Source organism: Perca flavescens, chromosome 20, assembly GCF_004354835.1.
Source record: "Perca flavescens isolate YP-PL-M2 chromosome 20, PFLA_1.0, whole genome shotgun sequence".
NCBI lineage: Eukaryota > Metazoa > Chordata > Actinopteri > Perciformes > Percidae > Perca > Perca flavescens.
This window is the reverse complement of record NC_041350.1, coordinates 1,211,847-1,234,346: the sequence shown is the minus strand read 5'-3', so window position 1 is coordinate 1,234,346 and position 22,500 is coordinate 1,211,847. Positions and strand designations below refer to the sequence as shown.

General features: G+C 44.3%; 1 protein-coding gene across 1 annotated transcript in view; it reads left to right on the top strand.

Annotated features, from left to right (window-relative positions):
- mapkbp1 (mitogen-activated protein kinase binding protein 1) overlaps positions 1 to 22,500 on the top strand; it is a 116,354-nt gene that overhangs the window by 25,563 nt on the left and 68,291 nt on the right. Inside the window, 4 exon segments of the mRNA XM_028566289.1 lie at positions 3,717 to 3,779; positions 3,864 to 3,921; positions 10,765 to 10,935; positions 15,973 to 16,293. Coding sequence (XP_028422090.1) covers positions 3,717 to 3,779; positions 3,864 to 3,921; positions 10,765 to 10,935; positions 15,973 to 16,293 — 613 coding nt within the window.

Below are 22,500 nucleotides of genomic sequence, written 5' to 3'. Positions count from 1 at the left end.
AACTTTATCAGGATGCATAGTATCCTGGATCCATGAAATAACTGGCCTTTCAAAATAAAAGTCAGCCTGCCTCTATGGGAATTTAACATAGGGGTGTAGTGACTTATGCCCCCTGTATTTTAAGGATGAACATTTATTTATTTACGATACATTAGTGTGTGTACACATACACATACGATACAAAGAAAGTCTCCCCCATATACACTGTGTGGATGCTCTCTTACCCCGTTGGTCAGAATGATGTTGGAACAGACCACTGATGGGGGAGTTTTACTGGGGAGGACAGTCTCGTTCTGTCGCACCACATGCAACTTCTGTAATAAGTTGTAAAAATGTCAATAACCAGCATGCAGGTGTGAGTCAGAGTGTGTGATCATGCGTGAGTCAGTGTGTGTGATCATGCGTGAGTCAGAGTGCGTGTGGTCGTGTGTGAGTCAGAGTGCGTGTGGTCGTGTGTGAGTCAGAGTGTGTGTGTGATCGTGTGTGAGTCAGAGTGTGTGTGTGATCATGTGTGAGTCAGAGTGTGTGTGATCGTGTGTGAGTCAGAGTGTGTGTGTGAGTCAGAGTGTGTGTGTGATCGTGTGTGAGTCGGTGTGTGTGCGTCATGTGTGGTCAGAGTGTGTGTGATGTGTGGGTGAGTATGTGTGTGATGGTGTGTGAGTCAGAGTGTGTGTGATCGTGTGAGTCAGAGTGTGTGTGTTGTGTACGAGTCAGTGTGCGTGTGATGTGTGTGTGAGTCAGAGTGTGTGTGTGATCGTGTGGTCAGTGTGTGATGTGATCGTGTGTGGTCAGAGTGTGTGTGATCGTGTGTGAGTCAGTGTGTGTGTGATCGTGTGTGAGTCAGAGTGTGTGTGTGATCGTGTGTGAGTCAGTGTGCGTGTGATCGTGTGTGAGTCAGAGTGTGTGTGTGATCGTGTGTGAGTCAGAGTGTGTGTGTGATCGTGTGTGAGTCAGAGTGTGTGTGATCTTGTGTGAGTCAGAGTGTGTGTGATCGTGTGTGAGTCAGAGTGTGTGTGTGATCGTGTGTGAGTCAGAGTGTGTGTGTGATCGTGTGTGAGTCCGAGTGTGTGTGATCGTGTGTGAGTCCGAGTGTGTGTGATCGTGTGTGAGTCCGAGTGTGTGTGATCGTGTGTGAGTCCGAGTGTGTGTGATCATGTGTGAGTCCGAGTGTGTGTTTGATCGTGTGTAAGTCAGAGTGTGTGTGTGATCGTGTGTGAGTCAGAGTGTGTGTTTGATCATGTGTGAGTCAGAGTGTGTGTGATCGTGTGTGAGTCAGTGTGTGTGTGTGATCATGTGTGAGTCAGAGTGTGTGTGATCGTGTGTGAGTCAGAGTGTGTGTTTGATCGTGTGTAAGTCAGAGTGTGTGTGTGATCGTGTGTGAGTCAGTGTGCGTGTGATCATGTGTGAGTCAGTGTGTGTGTGATCATGTGTGAGTCAGTGTGTGTGTGATCATGTGTGAGTCAGAGTGTGTGTGATCGTGTGTGAGTCAGAGTGTGTGATCATGTGTGAGTCAGAGTGTGTTTGATCATGTGTGAGTCAGAGTGTGTTTGATCGTGTGTGAGTCAGAGTGTGTGTGATCATGTGTGAGTCAGAGTGTGTGATCATGTGTGAGTCAGAGTGTGTGATCATGTGTGAGTCAGAGTGTGTGTGATCATGTGTGAGTCAGAGTGTGTGATCATGTGTGAGTCAGAGTGTGTGTGATCATGTGTGAGTCAGAGTGTGTGATCATGTGTGAGTCAGAGTGTGTGATCGTGTGTGAGTCAGAGTGCGTGTGATCGTGTGTGAGTCAGAGTGCGTGTGATCGTGTGTGAGTCAGAGTGCGTGTGATCGTGTGTGAGTCAGAGTGTGTGTGATCGTGTGTGATCATGTGTGTGTGAGGTGTGTGTGAGTCAGAGTGTGTGTGAGTCAGAGTGTGTGTGATCGTGTGTGAGTCAGAGTGTGTGTGATCGTGTGTGAGTCAGAGTGTGTGTGATCGTGTGTGAGTCAGAGTGTGTGTGAGTCAGAGTGTGTGTGAGTCAGAGTGAGTGTGATCGTGTGTGAGTCAGAGTGTGTGTGATCGTGTGTGAGTCAGAGTGTGTGAGTCAGAGTGTGTGTGATCGTGTGTGAGTCAGAGTGTGTGTGATCGTGTGTGAGTCAGAGTGCGTGTGATCATGTGTGAGTCAGAGTGTGTGTGAGTCAGAGTGTGTGTGAGTCAGAGTGAGTGTGATCGTGTGTGAGTCAGAGTGTGTGTGAGTCAGAGTGAGTGTGATCGTGTGTGAGTCAGAGTGTGTGTGATCGTGTGTGAGTCAGAGTGCGTGTGATCATGTGTGAGTCAGAGTGTGTGTGAGTCAGAGTGTGTGTGATCGTGTGTGAGTCAGAGTGTGTGTGATCGTGTGTGAGTCAGAGTGTGTGTGATCGTGTGTGAGTCAGAGTGTGTGAGTCAGAGTGTGTGTGATCGTGTGTGAGTCAGAGTGTGTGTGATCGTGTGTGAGTCAGAGTGTGTGTGATCGTGTGTGAGTCAGTGTGTGTGATCGTGTGTGAGTCAGAGTGTGTGATCGTGTGTGAGTCAGAGTGTGTGTGATCATGTGTGAGTCAGAGTGTGTGTGATCGTGTGTGAGTCAGTGTGTGTGATCGTGTGTGAGTCAGAGTGTGTGTGATCGTGTGTGAGTCAGTGTGTGATCGTGTGTGAGTCAGAGTGTGTGTGATCGTGTGTGAGTCAGTGTGTGATCGTGTGTGAGTCAGAGTGTGTGTGATCATGTGTGAGTCAGAGTGTGTGTGAGTCAGAGTGTGTGTGATCGTGTGTGAGTCAGAGTGTGTGTGATCGTGTGTGAGTCAGAGTGTGTGTGATCGTGTGTGAGTCAGAGTGTGTGAGTCAGAGTGTGTGTGATCGTGTGTGAGTCAGAGTGTGTGTGATCGTGTGTGAGTCAGAGTGTGTGTGATCGTGTGTGAGTCAGTGTGTGTGATCGTGTGTGAGTCAGAGTGTGTGATCGTGTGTGAGTCAGAGTGTGTGTGATCATGTGTGAGTCAGAGTGTGTGTGATCGTGTGTGAGTCAGTGTGTGTGATCGTGTGTGAGTCAGAGTGTGTGTGATCGTGTGTGAGTCAGTGTGTGATCGTGTGTGAGTCAGAGTGTGTGTGATCGTGTGTGAGTCAGTGTGTGATCGTGTGTGAGTCAGAGTGTGTGTGATCATGTGTTTCTGTGTGTTTGTCTTGTTAGTGGGTGGAGCAGCTTTCTTCTGTTTGTGTTTTCATTAGTTTAATCCTGTGTTTACCTGCTAACTCTGTGTGTGTGCATGCGTGCGTGCATGTGTTTCTGCTTGTGTGTGTGTGTGTGTGTGTGTGTGTGTGTGTCTGTCTCTCTGTCTCTGTGTGTGTGTGTGTGTGTGTGTGTGTGTGTGTGTGTGTGTGTGTGTGTGTGTGTGTGTGTGTGTGTGTGTGTGTGTGTGTGTCTGTCTCTCTGTCTGTGTGTGTGTGTGTGTGTGTGTGTGTGTGTGTCTGTCTCTGTCTGTGTGTGTGTGTGCATGTGTGTGTGTGTGTGTGTATCTGTCTCTCTGTCTGTGTGTGTGTTTGTGTGTCTGTCTGTCTCTCTGTCTGTCTGTGTGTGTGTGTGTGTGTGTGTGTGTGTCTCTGTCTGTCTGTGTGTGTGTGTGTGTGTCTCTCTGTCTGTCTGTGTGTGTGTGTGTGTGTGTGTGTGTGTGTGTGTGTGTGTGTGTGTGTGTGTGTGTGTGTGTGTCTGCAGGTGTGTGGTCGTCCTGCTGAATCCCCGGAAGAACAAACAGCACCACATCTTCAACAGCTCGAGGTAAAACTTTCTACAGTCTTAAAGTTGTATTAATATTAATGACAGCCAATCAGAAGGGTTTCCTGTCTCTCTCTCTCTGTTCAGGAAGGCGATCACCACGCTGGCCTTTTCTCCAGACGGGAAATATGTGGTCACAGGAGAGGTGAGTCTCTCTGACAGGTTCTGAGCATGCTCAGTGTCACGTTGGGATTCATTATTTCATGGTAGGGGTCTTTGTGCAATGACAATAATATCTCATCTCATATTTAGTCAATAAAATGTCTCTGATATCTAGGGTTGGGCATCGAGTATCGGAATCGTTTGGAGGATTTGGTTTCTAATCTAATATCGGGTTCCTAATTTAACATGCGCAAGTTTTGAGTTTCCGTAGCGACCAGGAGCTTGTTGTGTTGCCGCCATGGAGCCCAGTAAGCGGAGCTCCAGCGTGGCTTTATTTTACGTTGATAAAGCCTCGTCACACTGCAACCCACCTCTGAATCAAAATAAAACTTTCCTCTTATTTGTAATAATAAGCATGTGACCCGTTTCACCTCCACCCTCAAAGAATCAGAATCGATGAGAACCGGAATCAGAAGGAAGAATCGGGATCAGAATCAGAATCGTTAAAATCCAAACGATGCCCAACCCTAGTGCTGGCTACCTCCAGCAGGATAACGCACCATGTCACAAAGCTCCAATCATTTCAGATTGGTTTCTTTGACCCCTTTTCCTCCACCAAGAACCAGGTGCTGGTTCAGAACCACTTTTACTGGTTCGGACCTGGTGGTCGAAAAACAAAGAACTGATTAGAAACTATATAGGCTTTGGCATGGGCGTGAATCTGATCCAACAGTAGGGGGGGACAATAAACATAAAATTTCTGAAGAGCAATTTTTGAAGGGGACACAATTAATACAGCATCAATTATACTGGTAGAGGACATGCGTACACAGAGGAAAGCCTTAATACTATCATTAGTGGAGCATGGAGACTGGACCATTATCCTTCTTTTCAGTGTTTCTCGTGATTCAATAAAGCTGATTAAATTGACCAAAATATTCTTCTTTAAAACCATGCATTTCTTTTTAAGTTGTTTACAATCAAGCCACAAAAATACCTTAAAACATAATGACTTGATTTGAAAAAGTGTCCCCATATAAAAGAAATACAATACTTTTGTACACTTGTTAAATGAGCTGATCATAATGTAAATTAGTGAGCCACTGGTAAAGCTCATCTGCTAACCCTGACCTCAGCCACACACCTCCAACAATATGAACTAAGCTCAACACACTTACCTGAGACTCTCCACCTGACTGTCCCTGGTCCTCTCCACGTGACTGTCCCTGGTCTCCCTGAGACTCTCCACCTGACTGTCCCTGGTCTACCTGAGACTCTCCACCTGACTGTCCCTGGTCTCCCTGAGACTCTCCACCTGACTGTCCCTGGTCTCCCTGAGACTCTACACCTGACTGTCCCTGGTCTACCTGAGACTCTACACCTGACTGTCCCTGGTCTCCCTGAGACTCTCCACCTGCCTGTCCCTGGTCTACCTGAGACTCTCCACCTGACTGTCCATGGTCTCTCTGAGACTCTCCACCTGACTGTCCCTGGTCTCTCTGAGACTCTCCACCTGGCTGTCCATGGTCTACCTGAGACTCTCCACCTGACTGTCCCTGGTCTACCTGAGACTCTACACCTGACTGTCCATGGTCTCTCTGAGACTCTCCACCTGACTGTCCCTGGTCTCTCTGAGACTCTCCACCTGGCTGTCCATGGACCTGAGACTCTCCACCTGACTGTCCCTGGTCTACCTGAGACTCTACACCTGATTGTCCCTGGTCTACCTGAGACTCTCCACCTGACTGTCCCTGGTCTACCTGAGACTCTCCACCTGACTGTCCCTGGTCTCCCTGAGACTCTCCACCTGACTGTCCCTGGTCTACCTGAGACTCTCCACCTGACTGTCCCTGGTCTCCCTGAGACTCTCCACCTGACTGTCCCTGGTCTCCCTGAGACTCTCCACCTGACTGTCCCTGGTCTCCCTGAGACTCTCCACCTGACTGTCCCTGGTCTCTCTGAGACTCTCCACCTGACTGTCCCTGGTCTACCTGAGACTCTCCACCTGATTGTCTCTGGTCTACCTGAGACTCTCCACCTGACTGTCCCTGGTCTACCTGAGACTCTCCACCTGACTGTCTCTGGTCTACCTGAGACCCTCCACCTGACTGTCCCTGGTCTCTCGGGTAGACCAGGGACAGTCAGGTCTACCTGAGACTCTCCACCTGACTGTCCCTGGTCTCTCGGGTAGACCAGGGACAGTCAGGTCTACCTGAGACTCTCCACCTGACTGTCCCTGGTCTCTCTGAGACTCTCCACCTGACTGTCCCTGGTCTACCTGAGACTCTCCACCTGGCTGTCCATGGTCTACCTGAGACTCTCCACCTGACTGTCCCTGGTCTCTCTGAGACTCTCCACCTGGCTGTCCATTGTCTACCTGAGACTCTCCACCTGACTGTCCCTGGTCTACCTGAGACTCTACACCTGATTGTCCCTGCTCTACCTGAGACTCTCCACCTGACTGTCCCTGGTCTACCTGAGACTCTCCACCTGACTGTCCCTGGTCTACCTGAGACTCTACACCTGATTGTCTCTGGTCTACCTGAGACTCTCCACCTGACTGTCCCTGGTCTACCTGAGACTCTCCACCTGACTGTCCCTGGTCTACCTGAGACTCTCCACCTGACTGTCCCTGGTCTCCCTGAGACTCTCCACCTGACTGTCCCTGGTCTACCTGAGACTCTACACCTGATTGTCCCTGGTCTACCTGAGACTCTACACCTGATTGTCTCTGGTCTACCTGAGACTCTCCACCACCTTGTTATCTGGACAACAACCACACAAATCTTTAGCTAACGTCAGATGTCTAAATATGAGTTAGGTTCGTAGGTTCACCACGTGGTCATATTATAATTATAAAATGATCTTGTGTCCTCCACATAAATATTAGGTTTCATCTAGGACAGAGGATATATACTTAACTTAACTGATCAGCCACTTAACTTCATATGGAGCAAAACACAACTAGATCTTCAATATTAACCCTAATATCAGTTCACGCACATAACGTTAGGCTTATCGCCGTGGTAACGTTAGTTGTAGTGTAGTGGGTGCATTTCCATCCAACAAGCTATAAGCTAGGTAACGTTACATTATATTACACTAACATAGCGAACTTTTTTGTCATGACTAATTCATTAATTACCCAGCATCATTTCTATTTGAAAAAAAAAACTTCATCTGATGCTTCATGTTAAAATAGCCTCGAACCGCCTAGTTACTACGTTCCTGTCACTACCGATCTGACTGAGTCGAGTGCAGAGCCTAACTTGCAGTGGACCAAACCACTGTGAGGCAACGGAGGGGGGACTCAAAATGTTTCTAAACTTAGAAAGCATTTTTTGGGGTTTGTATTGTTTTACTACTTACACAGATATTTTAAGTTTACATCATTATGTTATTTACAATACTCAGCATTGTTTTAATGATATTTCTATGGGGGGTCCTGACCCCCCCGACCCCCCTAGGATTTACGCCCTTGGGCTCTGGCTTCGGACCAGCACCAGCTCTGCCCTGGTGGGAAAGGGGTATTGAACATGACCAAGAGTTCACTGTACTAAAATGGCCCCCACAGTCACCAGATCTCAACCCAATAGAACATCTTTGGGATGTGGTGGGACGGGAGCTTAGTGCCCTGGATGTGCATCCCCCAAAAATCTCCATCAACTGCAGAGATGCTATCCTCTCAATATGGGCCAACATTTCTACAGAATGCTTTCAGAACCTTGTTGAATCAATGCCACCAAGAATTAAGGAAGTTCTGAAGGAGAAAGCAGCGTTCATACGTTTTGAAAAAACCTGGAAAAGTTATGGAATTTGAAAAATGCAAATTCCAGGCCTGGAAAGGTTTTTGGAAACATAAAAAGACCCAGAAAGTTTTGGAAAAGTCATGGAATTGTTTTTTAACACAGCATAATAATACGTGATTAATTAATTATCAAGTCGTCTTAACCTCAGCGTTGTATTCGGGGAGAGATATTATGAATCCCTCTATGAACCACAGACATCATCATTCATTTATAGTTAAACCTCCGAGGGGAAACTTAAACACTGATTAGTATTCTGATTGGAGAATGTCCACTGACCTCTTCAGGAACACATAGTCATGGAAATTTGGAAAAGTACTGGTTAAAATGTGTATGAATTAGGGCTGGGGAAAAAATCGATTTGATTTAAAAATCGAGTTGGTAGGTCAAATCGATTCATATTTTCAAAACATCGAATTTTTTGATTTTTTTTTTAATCCAAATACAGTATAAATAATTTGGATGTTTAACAATCTTTGTTGCACACTGCACAGTGACTTTTCACTTAGAGAAAGGGTTTGCCTTTGCAATTTTGTTTATGTTGATGCACTTTAATTAAATACAATAAATATATATTTTTAAAATATATTTACAGTTCGCAGTTATTTTGTTTTAAATGGAAGGGGGGGAGAATCGAATCGTAAATCGAGATTTTAGGGAAACAAATCGCCCAGCTCTACTATGAACCCTGTGAAAGGGGGTCAATTAGTAGGATGTTCCTACTATCACCCTTTAGTCTAGGTAGTGTAATAACACGTTAAAGGGACTCACCCTTTAGTTTAATTAGTGTAATAACACGTTAAAGGGACTCACCCTTTAGTTTAATTAGTGTAATAACACGTTAAAGGGACTCACCCTTTAGTTTAATTAGTGTAATAACACGTTAAAGGGACTCACCCTTTAGTTTAATTAGTGTAATAACATGTTAAAGGGACTCACCCTTTAGTTTCCATCCATCCATCCATCTTCGTCCGCTTATCCGGTGTCGGGTCGCGGGGGGAGCAGCTCCAGCAGGGGACCCCAAACTTCCCTTTCCCGAGCAACATTAACCAGCTCCGACTGGGGGATCCCGAGGTGTTCCCAGGCCAGGTTGGAGATATAATCCCTCCACCTAGTCCTGGGTCTTCCCCGAGGCCTCCTCGGGGAAGACCCCCCTGGAACACCTCCCTAGGGAGGCGCCCAGGGGGCATCCTTACCAGATGCCCGAACCACCTCAACTGGCTCCTTTCGACGCAAAGGAGCAGCGGCTCTCCGAGCTCCTCACGGATGACTGAGCTTCTCACCCTATCTCTAAGGGAGACGCCAGCCACCCTCCTGAGGAAACCCATTTCGCCGCTTGTACCCTGGATCTCGTTCTTTCGGTCATGACCCAGCCTTCATGACCATAGGTGAGGGTAAGAACGAAAACTGACCGGTAGATCGAGAGCTTTGCCTTCTGGCTCAGCTCTCTTTTTTCGTCACAACGGTGCGATAGATTGAATGTAATACCGCACCCGCTGCGCCCGATTCTCCGACCAATCTCCCGCTCCATTGTCCCCTCACTCGCGAACAAAACCCCAAGGTACTTGAACTCCTTCACTTGGGGTAAGGACTCATTCCCTACCTGGAGAAGGCATTCCATCGGTTTCCTGCTGAGAACCATGGCCTCCGATTTAGAGGTGCTGATCCTCATCCCAACCGCTTCACACTCGGTTGCGAACCGATCCAGTGAGTGCTGAAGGTCTCAGGCCGATGATGCCATCAGGACCACATCATCTGCAAAGAGCAGCGATGAGATCCCCAGCCCACCGAACTGCAACCCCTCCCCACCCCGACTACGCCTCGATATCCTGTCCATAAATATTACAAACAGGATTGGTGACAAAGCGCAGCCCTGGCGGAGGCCAACCCTCACCTGAAACGAGTCCGACTTACTGCCGAGAACCCGGACACAGCCCTCGCTTTGGTCGTGACAGAGATTGGATGGCCCTGAGTAGAGACCCCTCACCCCATACTCCCGCAGCACCTCCCACAGTATCTCCGGGGACCCGGTCATACGCCTTCTCCAAATCCACAAAACACATGTAGACCGGTTGGGCATACTCCCAGGCTCCCTCCAGGATCCTTGCAAGAGTGAAGAGCTGGTCCGTTGTTCCACGACCAGGACGGAACCGCATTGTTCCTCCTCAACCCGAGGTTCGACTATCGGCCGAACCCTCCTTTCCAGCACCTTGGAGTAGACTTTACCAGGGAGGCTGAGAAGTGTGATACCCCTGTAATTGGCACACACACTCTGGTCCCCCTTTAAAAAAGGGGAACCACCACCCCAGTCTGCCACTCCTTTGGCACCGTCCCAGACTTCCACGCAATGTTGAAGAGGCGTGTCAACCAGGACAGCCCCTCCACACCCAGAGCCTTGAGCATTTCTGGATGGATCTCATCAATCCCGGGGCTTTGCCACTGTGGAGTTGTTTAACTACATCAGTGACTTCCGCCTGGGAAATCAACGACAATCCCCATTATCCTCCAGCTCTGCCTCTAACATAGAGGGCGATTAGTCGGATTCAGGAGCTCCTCAAAGTGCTCCTTCCACCGCCCCTATTACCTCCTCAGTTGAGGTCAACAGTGTCCCATCCTTACTGTACACAGCTTGGATGGTTCCCTGCTTCCCCCTCCTGAGGTGGCGAACAGTTTTCCAGAAGCACTTTGGTGCCGACCGAAAGTCCTTCTCCATGTCTTCTCCAAACTTCTCCCACACCCGCTGCTTTGCCTCTTTCACGGCAGCGGCTGCAGCCCTTCGGGCCCTTCGGTACCCTGCAACCGCCTCCGGAGTCCTCCGGGATAACATATCCCAGAAAGACTCCTTCTTCAGTCGGACGGCTTCCCTGACCACTGGTGTCCACCACGGTGTTCGTGGGTTACCGCCCCTTGAGGCACCTAAGACCCTAAGACCACAGCTCCTCCTGTCCCTTTAGTTTAATTAGTGTAATAACACGTTAAAGGGACTCACCCTTTAGTTTAGTTAGTGTAATAACGCATAATCCTTTAGGTGAGTGTATTTAGTTTTAATATTTCTTCTTCTTCTACTTCCTGTGTGTCAGAGTGGCCACATGCCGGCGGTGCGGGTGTGGGAGGTGTCGGAGCGTGTGCAGATCTCCGAGCTGCAGGAACATAAATACGGTGTAGCCTGCGTGGCGTTCTCTCCCAACGGGAAATACATCGTCAGCGTCGGCTACCAGCACGACATGATGGTCAACGTGTGGAACTGGAAGGTAACACACACACACACACACACACACACACACACACACACACACACACACACACACACACAGAGACACACACAGACAGATAGACACACACACACACACACACACAGATAGATACACACACAGACAGATAGATACACACACACACACACACACAGATAGATATACACACACACACACACACACACACAGAGATAGATACACACAAACACACAGATAGATACACACACACACACACATACACACACACAGACAGAGATAGATACACACACACACACACACACAGATAGACACACACACACACACAGACAGACACACACACACACACACACAGATAGATACACACACACACACACACACACACACACACACACAGACAGACACACACACACACACACACACAGATAGATACACACACACACAGAGATAGATACACACACACACACACATACACAACACACACACACACACACACACACACACACACACAGATAGATACACACACACATACAGACACACACACACACAGACATATAGAGACAGAGATACACACACACACACAGACGTTGTGTGTTGTGCGTCGTTGTGCGTTCTCGTTGTGTGTTGTGTGTTCATTGTGTGTTCATTGTGCGTTCTCGTAGTGTGTTGTGTGTCATTGTGCATTCTCGTTGTGTGTTGTGTGTTCATTGTGTGTTCATTGTGCGTTCTCGTTGTGTGTTGTGTGTTCATTGTGTGTTCATTGTGCGTTCTCGTAGTGTGTTGTGTGTCATTGTGCATTCTCGTTGTGTGTTGTGTGTTCATTGTGTGTTCATTGTGCGTTCTCGTTGTGTGTTGTGTGTTCATTGTGTGGTCATTGTGCGTTCTCGTTGTGTGTTGTGTGTCGTGCTTTCTAGTTGTGTGTTGTGTGGTCATTGTGTGGTCATTGTCCTTTCTCGTTGTGTGTTGTGTGTCATTGTGCGTTCTCGTTGTGTGTTGTGTGTTCATTGTGTGTTCATTGTGCGTTCTCGTAGTGTGTCATTGTGTGGTCATTGTGCGTTCTCGTTGTGTGTCATTGTGCGTTCTCGTTGTGTGTCATTGTGTGTCATTGTGTGGTCATTGTGCGTTCTCGTTGTGTGTCATTGTGTGGTCATTGTGCGTTCTCGTTGTGTGGTCATTGTGTGTTGTGTGGTCATTGTGTGTTCATTGTGTGGTCATTGTGCGTTCTCGTTGTGTGTTGTGTGTTCATTGTGTGGTCATTGTGTGTCATTGTGTGGTCATTGTGTGTTGTGTGTTCATTGTGTGTTCATTGTGTGTCATTGTGTGGCCATTGTGTGGTCATTGTGTGTTGTGTGTTCATTGTGCGTTCTTGTTGTGTGTCATTGTGTGGTCATTGTGTGTCATTGTGTGTCATTGTGTGGTCATTGTGTGTTGTGTGTTCATTGTGTGTCATTGTGTGTTCATTGTGTGTCATTGTGTGGTCATTGTGTGGTCATTGTGTGTTGTGTGTTCATTGTGTGTTCATTGTGTGTTCATTGTGTGTCATTGTGTGGCCATTGTGTGGTCATTGTGTGTTGTGTGTTCATTGTGCGTTCTTGTTGTGTGTTGTGTGTCATTGTGTGGTCATTTTGTGGTCATTGTGTGTCATTGTGTGTCATTGTGTGGTCATTGTGTGTTGTGTGTTCATTGTGTGTCATTGTGTGTTCATTGTGTGTCATTGTGTGGTCATTGTGTGGTCATTGTGTGGTCATTGTGTGTTGTGTGTTCATTGTGCGTTCTCGTTGTGTGTTGTGTGTTCATTGTGTGTCATTGTGTGGTCATTGTGTGTTGTGTGTTCATTGTGTGGTCATTGTGTGTCATTGTGTGTCATTGTGTGGTCATTGTGTGTTGTGTGTTCATTGTGTGTCATTGTGTGTTCATTGTGTGTCATTGTGTGGTCATTGTGTGTTGTGTGTTCATTGTGCGTTCTCGTTGTGTGTTGTGTGTTCATTGTGTGTCATTGTGTGTTGTGTGTTCATTGTGTGTTCATTGTGTGGTCATTGTGTGTTGTGTGTTCATTGTGTGGTCATTGTGTGTCATTGTGTGTCATTGTGTGGTCATTGTGTGTCATTGTGTGTCATTGTGTGGTCATTGTGTGTTGTGTGTTCATTGTGTGTCATTGTGTGTCATTGTGTGGTCATTGTGTGTTGTGTGTCATTGTGTGGTCATTGTGTGTCATTGTGTGGTCATTGTGTGGTCATTGTGTGTCATTATGTGTCATTGTGTGGTCATTGTGTGTTGTGTGTTCATTGTGCGTTCTCGTTGTGTGTTGTGTGTTCATTGTGTGTCATTGTGTGGTCATTGTGTGTTGTGTGTTCATTGTGTGTTCATTGTGTGTTCATTGTGTGGTCATTGTGTGTTGTGTGTTCATTGTGTGGTCATTGTGTGTCATTGTGTGGTCATTGTGTGTTGTGTGTTCATTGTGTGTCATTGTGTGTTCATTGTGTGTCATTGTGTGGTCATTGTGTGGTCATTGTGTGGTCATTGTGTGTCATTGTGTGGTCATTGTGTGGTCATTGTGTGTTGTGTGTTCATTGTGCGTTCTCGTTGTGTGTTGTGTGTTCATTGTGTGTCATTGTGTGGTCATTGTGTGTTGTGTGTTCATTGTGTGTTCAATGTGTGTTCATTGTGTGGTCATTGTGTGTTGTGTGTTCATTGTGTGTCATTGTGTGTTCATTGTGTGTCATTGTGTGGTCATTGTGTGTCATTGTGTGTTCATTGTGTGTCATTGTGTGGTCATTGTGTGGTCATTGTGTGTCATTGTGTGTCATTGTGTGGTCATTGTGTGTTGTGTGTTCATTGTGTGTTCATTGTGTGTCATTGTGTGGTCATTGTGTGTTCATTGTGTGTCATTGTGTGGTCATTGTGTGTTGTGTGTTCATTGTGTGTTCATTGTGTGTTCATTGTGTGTCATTGTGTGGCCATTGTGTGGTCATTGTGTGTTGTGTGTTCATTGTGCGTTCTTGTTGTGTGTTGTGTGGTCATTGTGTGGTCATTGTGTGTCATTGTGTGGTCATTGTGTGGTCATTGTGTGTTGTGTGTTCATTGTGTGTTCATTGTGTGTCATTGTGTGGTCATTGTGTGGTCATTGTGTGTTGTGTGTTCATTGTGTGTTCATTGTGTGTTCATTGTGTGTCATTGTGTGGCCATTGTGTGGTCATTGTGTGTTGTGTGTTCATTGTGCGTTCTTGTTGTGTGTTGTGTGTCATTGTGTGGTCATTGTGTGGTCATTGTGTGGTCATTGTGTGGTCATTGTGTGTTGTGTGTTCATTGTGTGTTCATTGTGTGTCATTGTGTGGTCATTGTGTGGTCATTGTGTGTTGTGTGTTCATTGTGCGTTCTCGTTGTGTGTTGTGTGGTCATTGTGTGTTGTGTGTTCATTGTGTGTTCATTGTGTGTTCATTGTGTGGTCATTGTGTGTTGTGTGTTCATTGTGTGGTCATTGTGTGTCATTGTGTGGTCATTGTGTGTTGTGTGTTCATTGTGTGTCATTGTGTGTTCATTGTGTGTCATTGTGTGGTCATTGTGTGGTCATTGTGTGTCATTGTGTGTCATTGTGTGGTCATTGTGTGTTGTGTGTTCATTGTGCGTTCTCGTTGTGTGTTGTGTGTTCATTGTGTGTTCATTGTGTGTTCATTGTGTGGTCATTGTGTGTTGTGTGTTCATTGTGTGTCATTGTGTGTTCATTGTGTGTCATTGTGTGTTCATTGTGTGTCATTGTGTGGTCATTGTGTGGTCATTGTGTGGTCATTGTGTGTCATTGTGTGTCATTGTGTGTCATTGTGTGGTCATTGTGTGTTGTGTGTTCATTGTGTGGTCATTGTGTGTCATTGTGTGGTCATTGTGTGTTGTGTGTTCATTGTGCGTTCTCGTTGTGTGTTCATTGTGTGTCATTGTGTGGTCATTGTGTGTTGTGTGTTCATTGTGTGGTCATTGTGTGTTGTGTGTTCATTGTGTGTCATTGTGTGTTCATTGTGTGTCATTGTGTGTCATTGTGTGTTCATTGTGTGTCATTGTGTGTCATTGTGTGGTCATTGTGTGGTCATTGTGTGTCATTGTGTGTCATTGTGTGGTCATTGTGTGTTGTGTGTTCATTGTGTGGTCATTGTGTGTCATTGTGTGTCATTGTGTGGTCATTGTGTGTTGTGTGTTCATTGTGCGTTCTCGTTGTGTGTTCATTGTGTGTCATTGTGTGGTCATTGTGTGTTGTGTGTTCATTGTGTGGTCATTGTGTGTTGTGTGTTCATTGTGTGTCATTGTGTGTTCATTGTGTGTCATTGTGTGGTCATTGTGTGTCATTGTGTGTTCATTGTGTGTCATTGTGTGGTCATTGTGTGGTCATTGTGTGTCATTGTGTGGTCATTGTGTGTTGTGTGTTCATTGTGTGTTCATTGTGTGTCATTGTGTGGTCATTGTGTGGTCATTGTGTGTCATTGTGTGGTCATCGTGTGGTCATTGTGTGTTGTGTGTTCATTGTGCGTTCTCGTTGTGTGTTGTGTGTTCATTGTGTGGTCATTGTGTGTTGTGTGTTCATTGTGTGTTCATTGTGTGGTCATTGTGTGTTGTGTGTTCATTGTGTGTCATTGTGTGTTCATTGTGTGGTCATTGTGTGTCATTGTGTGTTCATTGTGTGTCATTGTGTGTTCATTGTGTGTCATTGTGTGGTCATTGTGTGGTCATTGTGTGGTCATTGTGTGTTGTGTGTTCATTGTGCGTTCTCGTTGTGTGTTGTGTGTTCATTGTGTGTCATTGTGTGGTCATTGTGTGTTGTGTGTTCATTGTTTGGTCATTGTGTGTTGTGTGTTCATTGTGTGTCATTGTGTGTTCATTGTGGTTCATTGTGTGGTCATTGTGTGTTCATTGTGTGTCATTGTGTGTCATTGTGTGGTCATTGTGTGTCATTGTGTGTCATTGTGTGGTCATTGTGTGTTGTGTGTTGTGTGTTCATTGTGTGTCATTGTGTGGTCATTGTGTGGTCATTGTGTGGTGTGTGGTCATTGTGCGTTCTCGTTGTGTGTCCATCAGAAAAACGTGGTGGTGGCAGCCAACAAGGTGTCCAGCAAGGTGACGGCCGTCTCCTTCTCGGACGACAGCTCCTACTTCGTCACCGCGGGCAACCGCCACGTGAAGTTCTGGTACCTGGACCACGCCAAAACCTCCACGGTGAACGCCACGGTGCCGCTGCTGGGGCGTTCAGGGCTGCTGGGAGAACTCAGGAACAACTTCTTCAGCGACGTGGCGTGCGGGCGCGGGCGCCACGCCGCCTCCACCTTCTGCATCACTTCCTCCGGCCTGCTGGTCGAGTTCAACGACCGGAGACTCCTCGACAAGTGGGTCGAACTCCGGGTGAGTTAACGTGTTATTACACTGACTAGACTAAAGGGTGAGTCCCTTTAACGCGTTATTACACTACCTAGACTAAAGGGTGAGTCCCTTTAACGTGTTATTACACTAACTAAACTAAAGGGTGAGTCCCTTTAACTTATTAAACTAAAGGGTGAGTCCCTTTAACGCGTTATTACACTAACTAAACTAAAGGGTGAGTCCCTTTAACGCGTTATTACACTAACTAAACTAAAGGGTGAGTCCCTTTAACGTGTTATTACACTACCTAAACTAAAGGGTGAGTCCCTTTAACGCGTTATTACACTAACTAAACTAAAAGGTGAGTCCCTTTAACGTGTTATTACACTAACTAAACTAAAGGGTGAGTCCCTTTAACGTGTTATTACACTAACTAAACTAAAGGGTGAGTCCCTTTAACGTGTTATTACACTACCTTAAACTAAAGGGTGAGTCCCTTTAACGCGTTATTACACTAACTAAACTAAAAGGTGAGTCCCTTTAACTTATTAAACTAAAAGGTGAGTCCCTTTAACTTATTAAACTAAAGGGTGAGTCCCTTTAACGCGTTATTACACTACCTAAACTAAAAGGTGAGTCCCTTTAACGTGTTATTACACTAACTAAACTAAAGTGTGAGTCCCTTTAACGTGTTATTACACTAACTAAACTAAAGTGTGAGTCCCTTTAACTTATTAAACTAAAGGGTGAGTCCCTTTAACTTATTAAACTAAAGGGTGAGTCCCTTTAACACGTTATTACACTAACTAAACTAAAGGGTGAGTCCCTTTAACTTATTAAACTAAAAGGTGAGTCCCTTTAACTTATTAAACTAAAGGGTGAGTCCCTTTAACACGTTATTACACTAACTAAACTAAAGGGTGAGTCCCTTTAACGTGTTATTACACTACCTAAACTAAAGGGTGAGTCCCTTTAACGCGTTATTACACTAACTAAACTAAAAGGTGAGTCCCTTTAACGTGTTATTACACTAAATAAACTAAAGGGTGAGTCCCTTTAACGTGTTATTACACTAACTAAACTAAAGGGTGAGTCCCTTTAACGTGTTATTACACTACCTTAAACTAAAAGGTGAGTCCCTTTAACGCGTTATTACACTAACTAGACTAAAGGGTGAGTCCCTTTAACGCGTTATTACACTTATTAAACTAAAAGGTGAGTCCCTTTAACGTGTTATTACACTAACTAGACTAAAGGGTGAGTCCCTTTAACGCGTTATTACACTAACTAAACTAAAAGGTGAGTCCCTTTAACGTGTTATTACACTAACTAAACTAAAGGGTGAGTCCCTTTAACGTGTTATTACACTACCTTAAACTAAAAGGTGAGTCCCTTTAACGTGTTATTACACTAACTAAACTAAAGGGTGAGTCCCTTTAACGTGTTATTACACTACCTTAAACTAAAGGGTGAGTCCCTTTAACGCGTTATTACACTAACTAAACTAAAGGGTGAGTCCCTTTAACGCGTTATTACACTAACTAAACTAAAGGGTGAGTCCCTTTAACTTGTTATTACACTAACTAGACTAAAGGGTGAGTCCCTTTAACATGTTATTACACTAAACTAAAGGGTAACTGAAGGGTGAGTCTCTTTAACGTGTTATTACACTGACTAGACTAAAGGGTGAGTCCCTTTAACGTGTTATTACACTACCTTAAACTAAAGGGTGAGTCCCTTTAACGTGTTATTACACTACCTAGACTAAAGGGTGAGTCCCTTTAACGCGTTATTACACTACCTAAACTAAAGGGTGAGTCCCTTTAACGTGTTATTACACTAACTAGACTAAAGGGTGAGTCCCTTTAACGTGTTATTACACTAAACTAAAGGTTAACTGAAGGGTGAGTCTCTTTAACATGTTATTACACTAAACTAAAGGGTAACTGAAGGGTGAGTCTCTTTAACGTGTTATTACACTACCTAGACTAAAGGGTGAGTCCCTTTAACGTGTTATTACACTACCTAGACTAAAGGTTGAGTCCCTTTAACGTGTTATTACACTACCTAAACTAAAGGGTGAGTCCCTTTAACGTGTTATTACACTAACTAGACTGAAGGGTGAGTCCCTTTAACTTATTAAACTAAAGGGTGAGTCCCTTTAACTTATTAAACTAAAGGGTGAGTCCCTTTAACGCGTTATTACACTAACTAAACTAAAGGGTGAGTCCCTTTAACGTGTTATTACACTAACTAAACTAAAGTGTGGGTCCCTTTAACGTGTTATCACACTAACTAAACTAAAGGGTGAGTCCCTTTAACGTGTTATTACACTAACTAGACTAAAGGGTGAGTCCCTTTAACGTGTTATTACACTAACTAGACTGAAGGGTGAGTCCCTTTAACTTATTAAACTAAAGGGTGAGTCCCTTTAACTTATTAAACTAAAGGGTGAGTCCCTTTAACGCGTTATTACACTAACTAAACTAAAGGGTGAGTCCCTTTAACGTGTTATTACACTAACTAAACTAAAGTGTGAGTCCCTTTAACGTGTTATCACACTAACTAAACTAAAGGGTGAGTCCCTTTAACGTGTTATTACACTAACTAGACTAAAGGGTGAGTCCCTTTAACGCGTTATTACACTAACTAAACTAAAGGGTGAGTCCCTTTAACGTGTTATTACACTAACTAGACTAAAGGGTGAGTCCCTTTAACGCGTTATTACACTAACTAAACTAAAGGGTGAGTCCCTTTAACGTGTTATTACACTAACTAAACTAAAGTGTGAGTCCCTTTAACGTGTTATCACACTAACTAAACTAAAGGGTGAGTCCCTTTAACGTGTTATTACACTAACTAGACTAAAGGGTGAGTCCCTTTAACGGCGTTATTACACTAACTAAACTAAAGGGTGAGTCCCTTTAACGTGTTATTACACTAACTAGACTAAAGGGTGAGTCCCTTTAACGCGTTATTACACTAACTAAACTAAAAGGTGAGTCCCTTTAACGTGTTATTACACTAACTAAACTAAAGGATGAGTCCCTTTAACGCGTTATTACACTACCTAAACTAAAGGGTGAGTCCCTTTTAACGTGTTATTACACTAACTAGACTAAAGGGTGAGTCCCTTTAACGTGTTATTACACTAAACTAAAGGGTAACTGAAGGGTGAGTCTCTTTAACGTGTTATTACACTAAACTAAAGGGTAACTGAAGGGTGAGTCTCTTTAACGTGTTATTACACTAAACTAAAGTGTAACTGAAGGGTGAGTCCCTTTAACGCGTTATTACACTAACTAAACTAAAGGGTGAGTCCCTTTAACGTGTTATTACACTAATTAAACTAAAGGGTGAGTCCCTTTAACGTGTTATTACACTTACTAAACTAAAGGGTGAGTCCCTTTAACGTGTTATTACACTACCTAGACTAAAGGGTGAGTCTCTTTAACGTGTTATTACACTAACTAGACTAAAGGGTGAGTCTCTTTAACGTGTTATTACACTAACTAAACTAAAGGGTGAGTCCCTTTAACGTGTTATTACACTACCTTAAACTAAAGGGTGAGTCCCTTTAACGCGTTATTACACTAACTAAACTAAAGGGTGAGTCCCTTTAACGCGTTATTACACTAACTAAACTAAAGGGTGAGTCCCTTTAACTTGTTATTACACTAACTAGACTAAAGGGTGAGTCCCTTTAACATGTTATTACACTAAACTAAAGGGTAACTGAAGGGTGAGTCTCTTTAACGTGTTATTACACTGACTAGACTAAAGGGTGAGTCCCTTTAACGTGTTATTACACTACCTTAAACTAAAGGGTGAGTCCCTTTAACGTGTTATTACACTACCTAGACTAAAGGGTGAGTCCCTTTAACGCGTTATTACACTACCTAAACTAAAGGGTGAGTCCCTTTAACGTGTTATTACACTAACTAGACTAAAGGGTGAGTCCCTTTAACGTGTTATTACACTAAACTAAAGGTTAACTGAAGGGTGAGTCTCTTTAACATGTTATTACACTAAACTAAAGGGTAACTGAAGGGTGAGTCTCTTTAACGTGTTATTACACTACCTAGACTAAAGGGTGAGTCCCTTTAACGTGTTATTACACTACCTAGACTAAAGGTTGAGTCCCTTTAACGTGTTATTACACTACCTAAACTAAAGGGTGAGTCCCTTTAACGTGTTATTACACTAACTAGACTGAAGGGTGAGTCCCTTTAACTTATTAAACTAAAGGGTGAGTCCCTTTAACTTATTAAACTAAAGGGTGAGTCCCTTTAACGCGTTATTACACTAACTAAACTAAAGGGTGAGTCCCTTTAACGTGTTATTACACTAACTAAACTAAAGTGTGGGTCCCTTTAACGTGTTATCACACTAACTAAACTAAAGGGTGAGTCCCTTTAACGTGTTATTACACTAACTAGACTAAAGGGTGAGTCCCTTTAACGTGTTATTACACTAACTAGACTGAAGGGTGAGTCCCTTTAACTTATTAAACTAAAGGGTGAGTCCCTTTAACTTATTAAACTAAAGGGTGAGTCCCTTTAACGCGTTATTACACTAACTAAACTAAAGGGTGAGTCCCTTTAACGTGTTATTACACTAACTAAACTAAAGTGTGAGTCCCTTTAACGTGTTATCACACTAACTAAACTAAAGGGTGAGTCCCTTTAACGTGTTATTACACTAACTAGACTAAAGGGTGAGTCCCTTTAACGCGTTATTACACTAACTAAACTAAAGGGTGAGTCCCTTTAACGTGTTATTACACTAACTAGACTAAAGGGTGAGTCCCTTAAGCAGCGTTATTACACTAACTAAACTAAAGGGTGAGTCCCTTTAACGTGTTATTACACTAACTAAACTAAAGTGTGAGTCCCTTTAACGTGTTATCACACTAACTAAACTAAAGGGTGAGTCCCTTTAACGTGTTATTACACTAACTAGACTAAAGGGTGAGTCCCTTTAACGCGTTATTACACTAACTAAACTAAAGGGTGAGTCCCTTTAACGTGTTATTACACTAACTAGACTAAAGGGTGAGTCCCTTTAACGCGTTATTACACTAACTAAACTAAAAGGTGAGTCCCTTTAACGTGTTATTACACTAACTAAACTAAAGGATGAGTCCCTTTAACGCGTTATTACACTACCTAAACTAAAGGGTGAGTCCCTTTTAACGTGTTATTACACTAACTAGACTAAAGGGTGAGTCCCTTTAACGTGTTATTACACTAAACTAAAGGGTAACTGAAGGGTGAGTCTCTTTAACGTGTTATTACACTAAACTAAAGGGTAACTGAAGGGTGAGTCTCTTTAACGTGTTATTACACTAAACTAAAGTGTAACTGAAGGGTGAGTCCCTTTAACGCGTTATTACACTAACTAAACTAAAGGGTGAGTCCATTTAACGTGTTATTACACTAATTAAACTAAAGGGTGAGTCCCTTTAACGTGTTATTACACTTACTAAACTAAAGGGTGAGTCCCTTTAACGTGTTATTACACTACCTAGACTAAAGGGTGAGTCTCTTTAACGTGTTATTACACTAACTAGACTAAAGGGTGAGTCTCTTTAACGTGTTATTACACTAACTAAACTAAAGGGTGAGTCCCTTTAACGTGTTATTACACTAACTAAACTAAAGGGTGAGTCCCTTTAACATGTTATTGCACACACACATACATACATGGGAACATAGAGTCCAGGTTGAAAAGTTACCCTTAAACTGATGTTAACTTTAAATATATCATCGTCTGTGTTTAATGTGAAGTTCCTCTGCTTCCTCCTTCGCTTCCTGTGCAGAGAGTGGACTCTGCGTCCGTAAGTCGCCCCCACCCCCATCACCCCCCCCTCCGGGACTCAGTCAGTTCAGCCCGAGACACCTCGACAACATTCAGCGCTCATCACATTAAAACACATCAACTAAAGTGACACAACAACACAAACTAAGCGACAAAGGCAGCAGTATAGCAGCATCTCCCATTGTTTTCTGTGAGGTTAAATCGCTGTTTTTGTCAATGGAGTCTGGTGGATTTGAGCGGAGCAGAGATAACGGCTTCACTTCCCCGTCGTAAAGGGCTGTCTGACGGCAAAACAAAGCACCAAAATACTCTAAATGTAGCAAATACTTAAACTGATGTAGATGTTTTTAGGTGTCTTAACTACGTTTAGCTGCTGCTCCCGTCCACAGCTGTACATGTCGCTCTCTTTATCAGCCACCAGACTCCTTT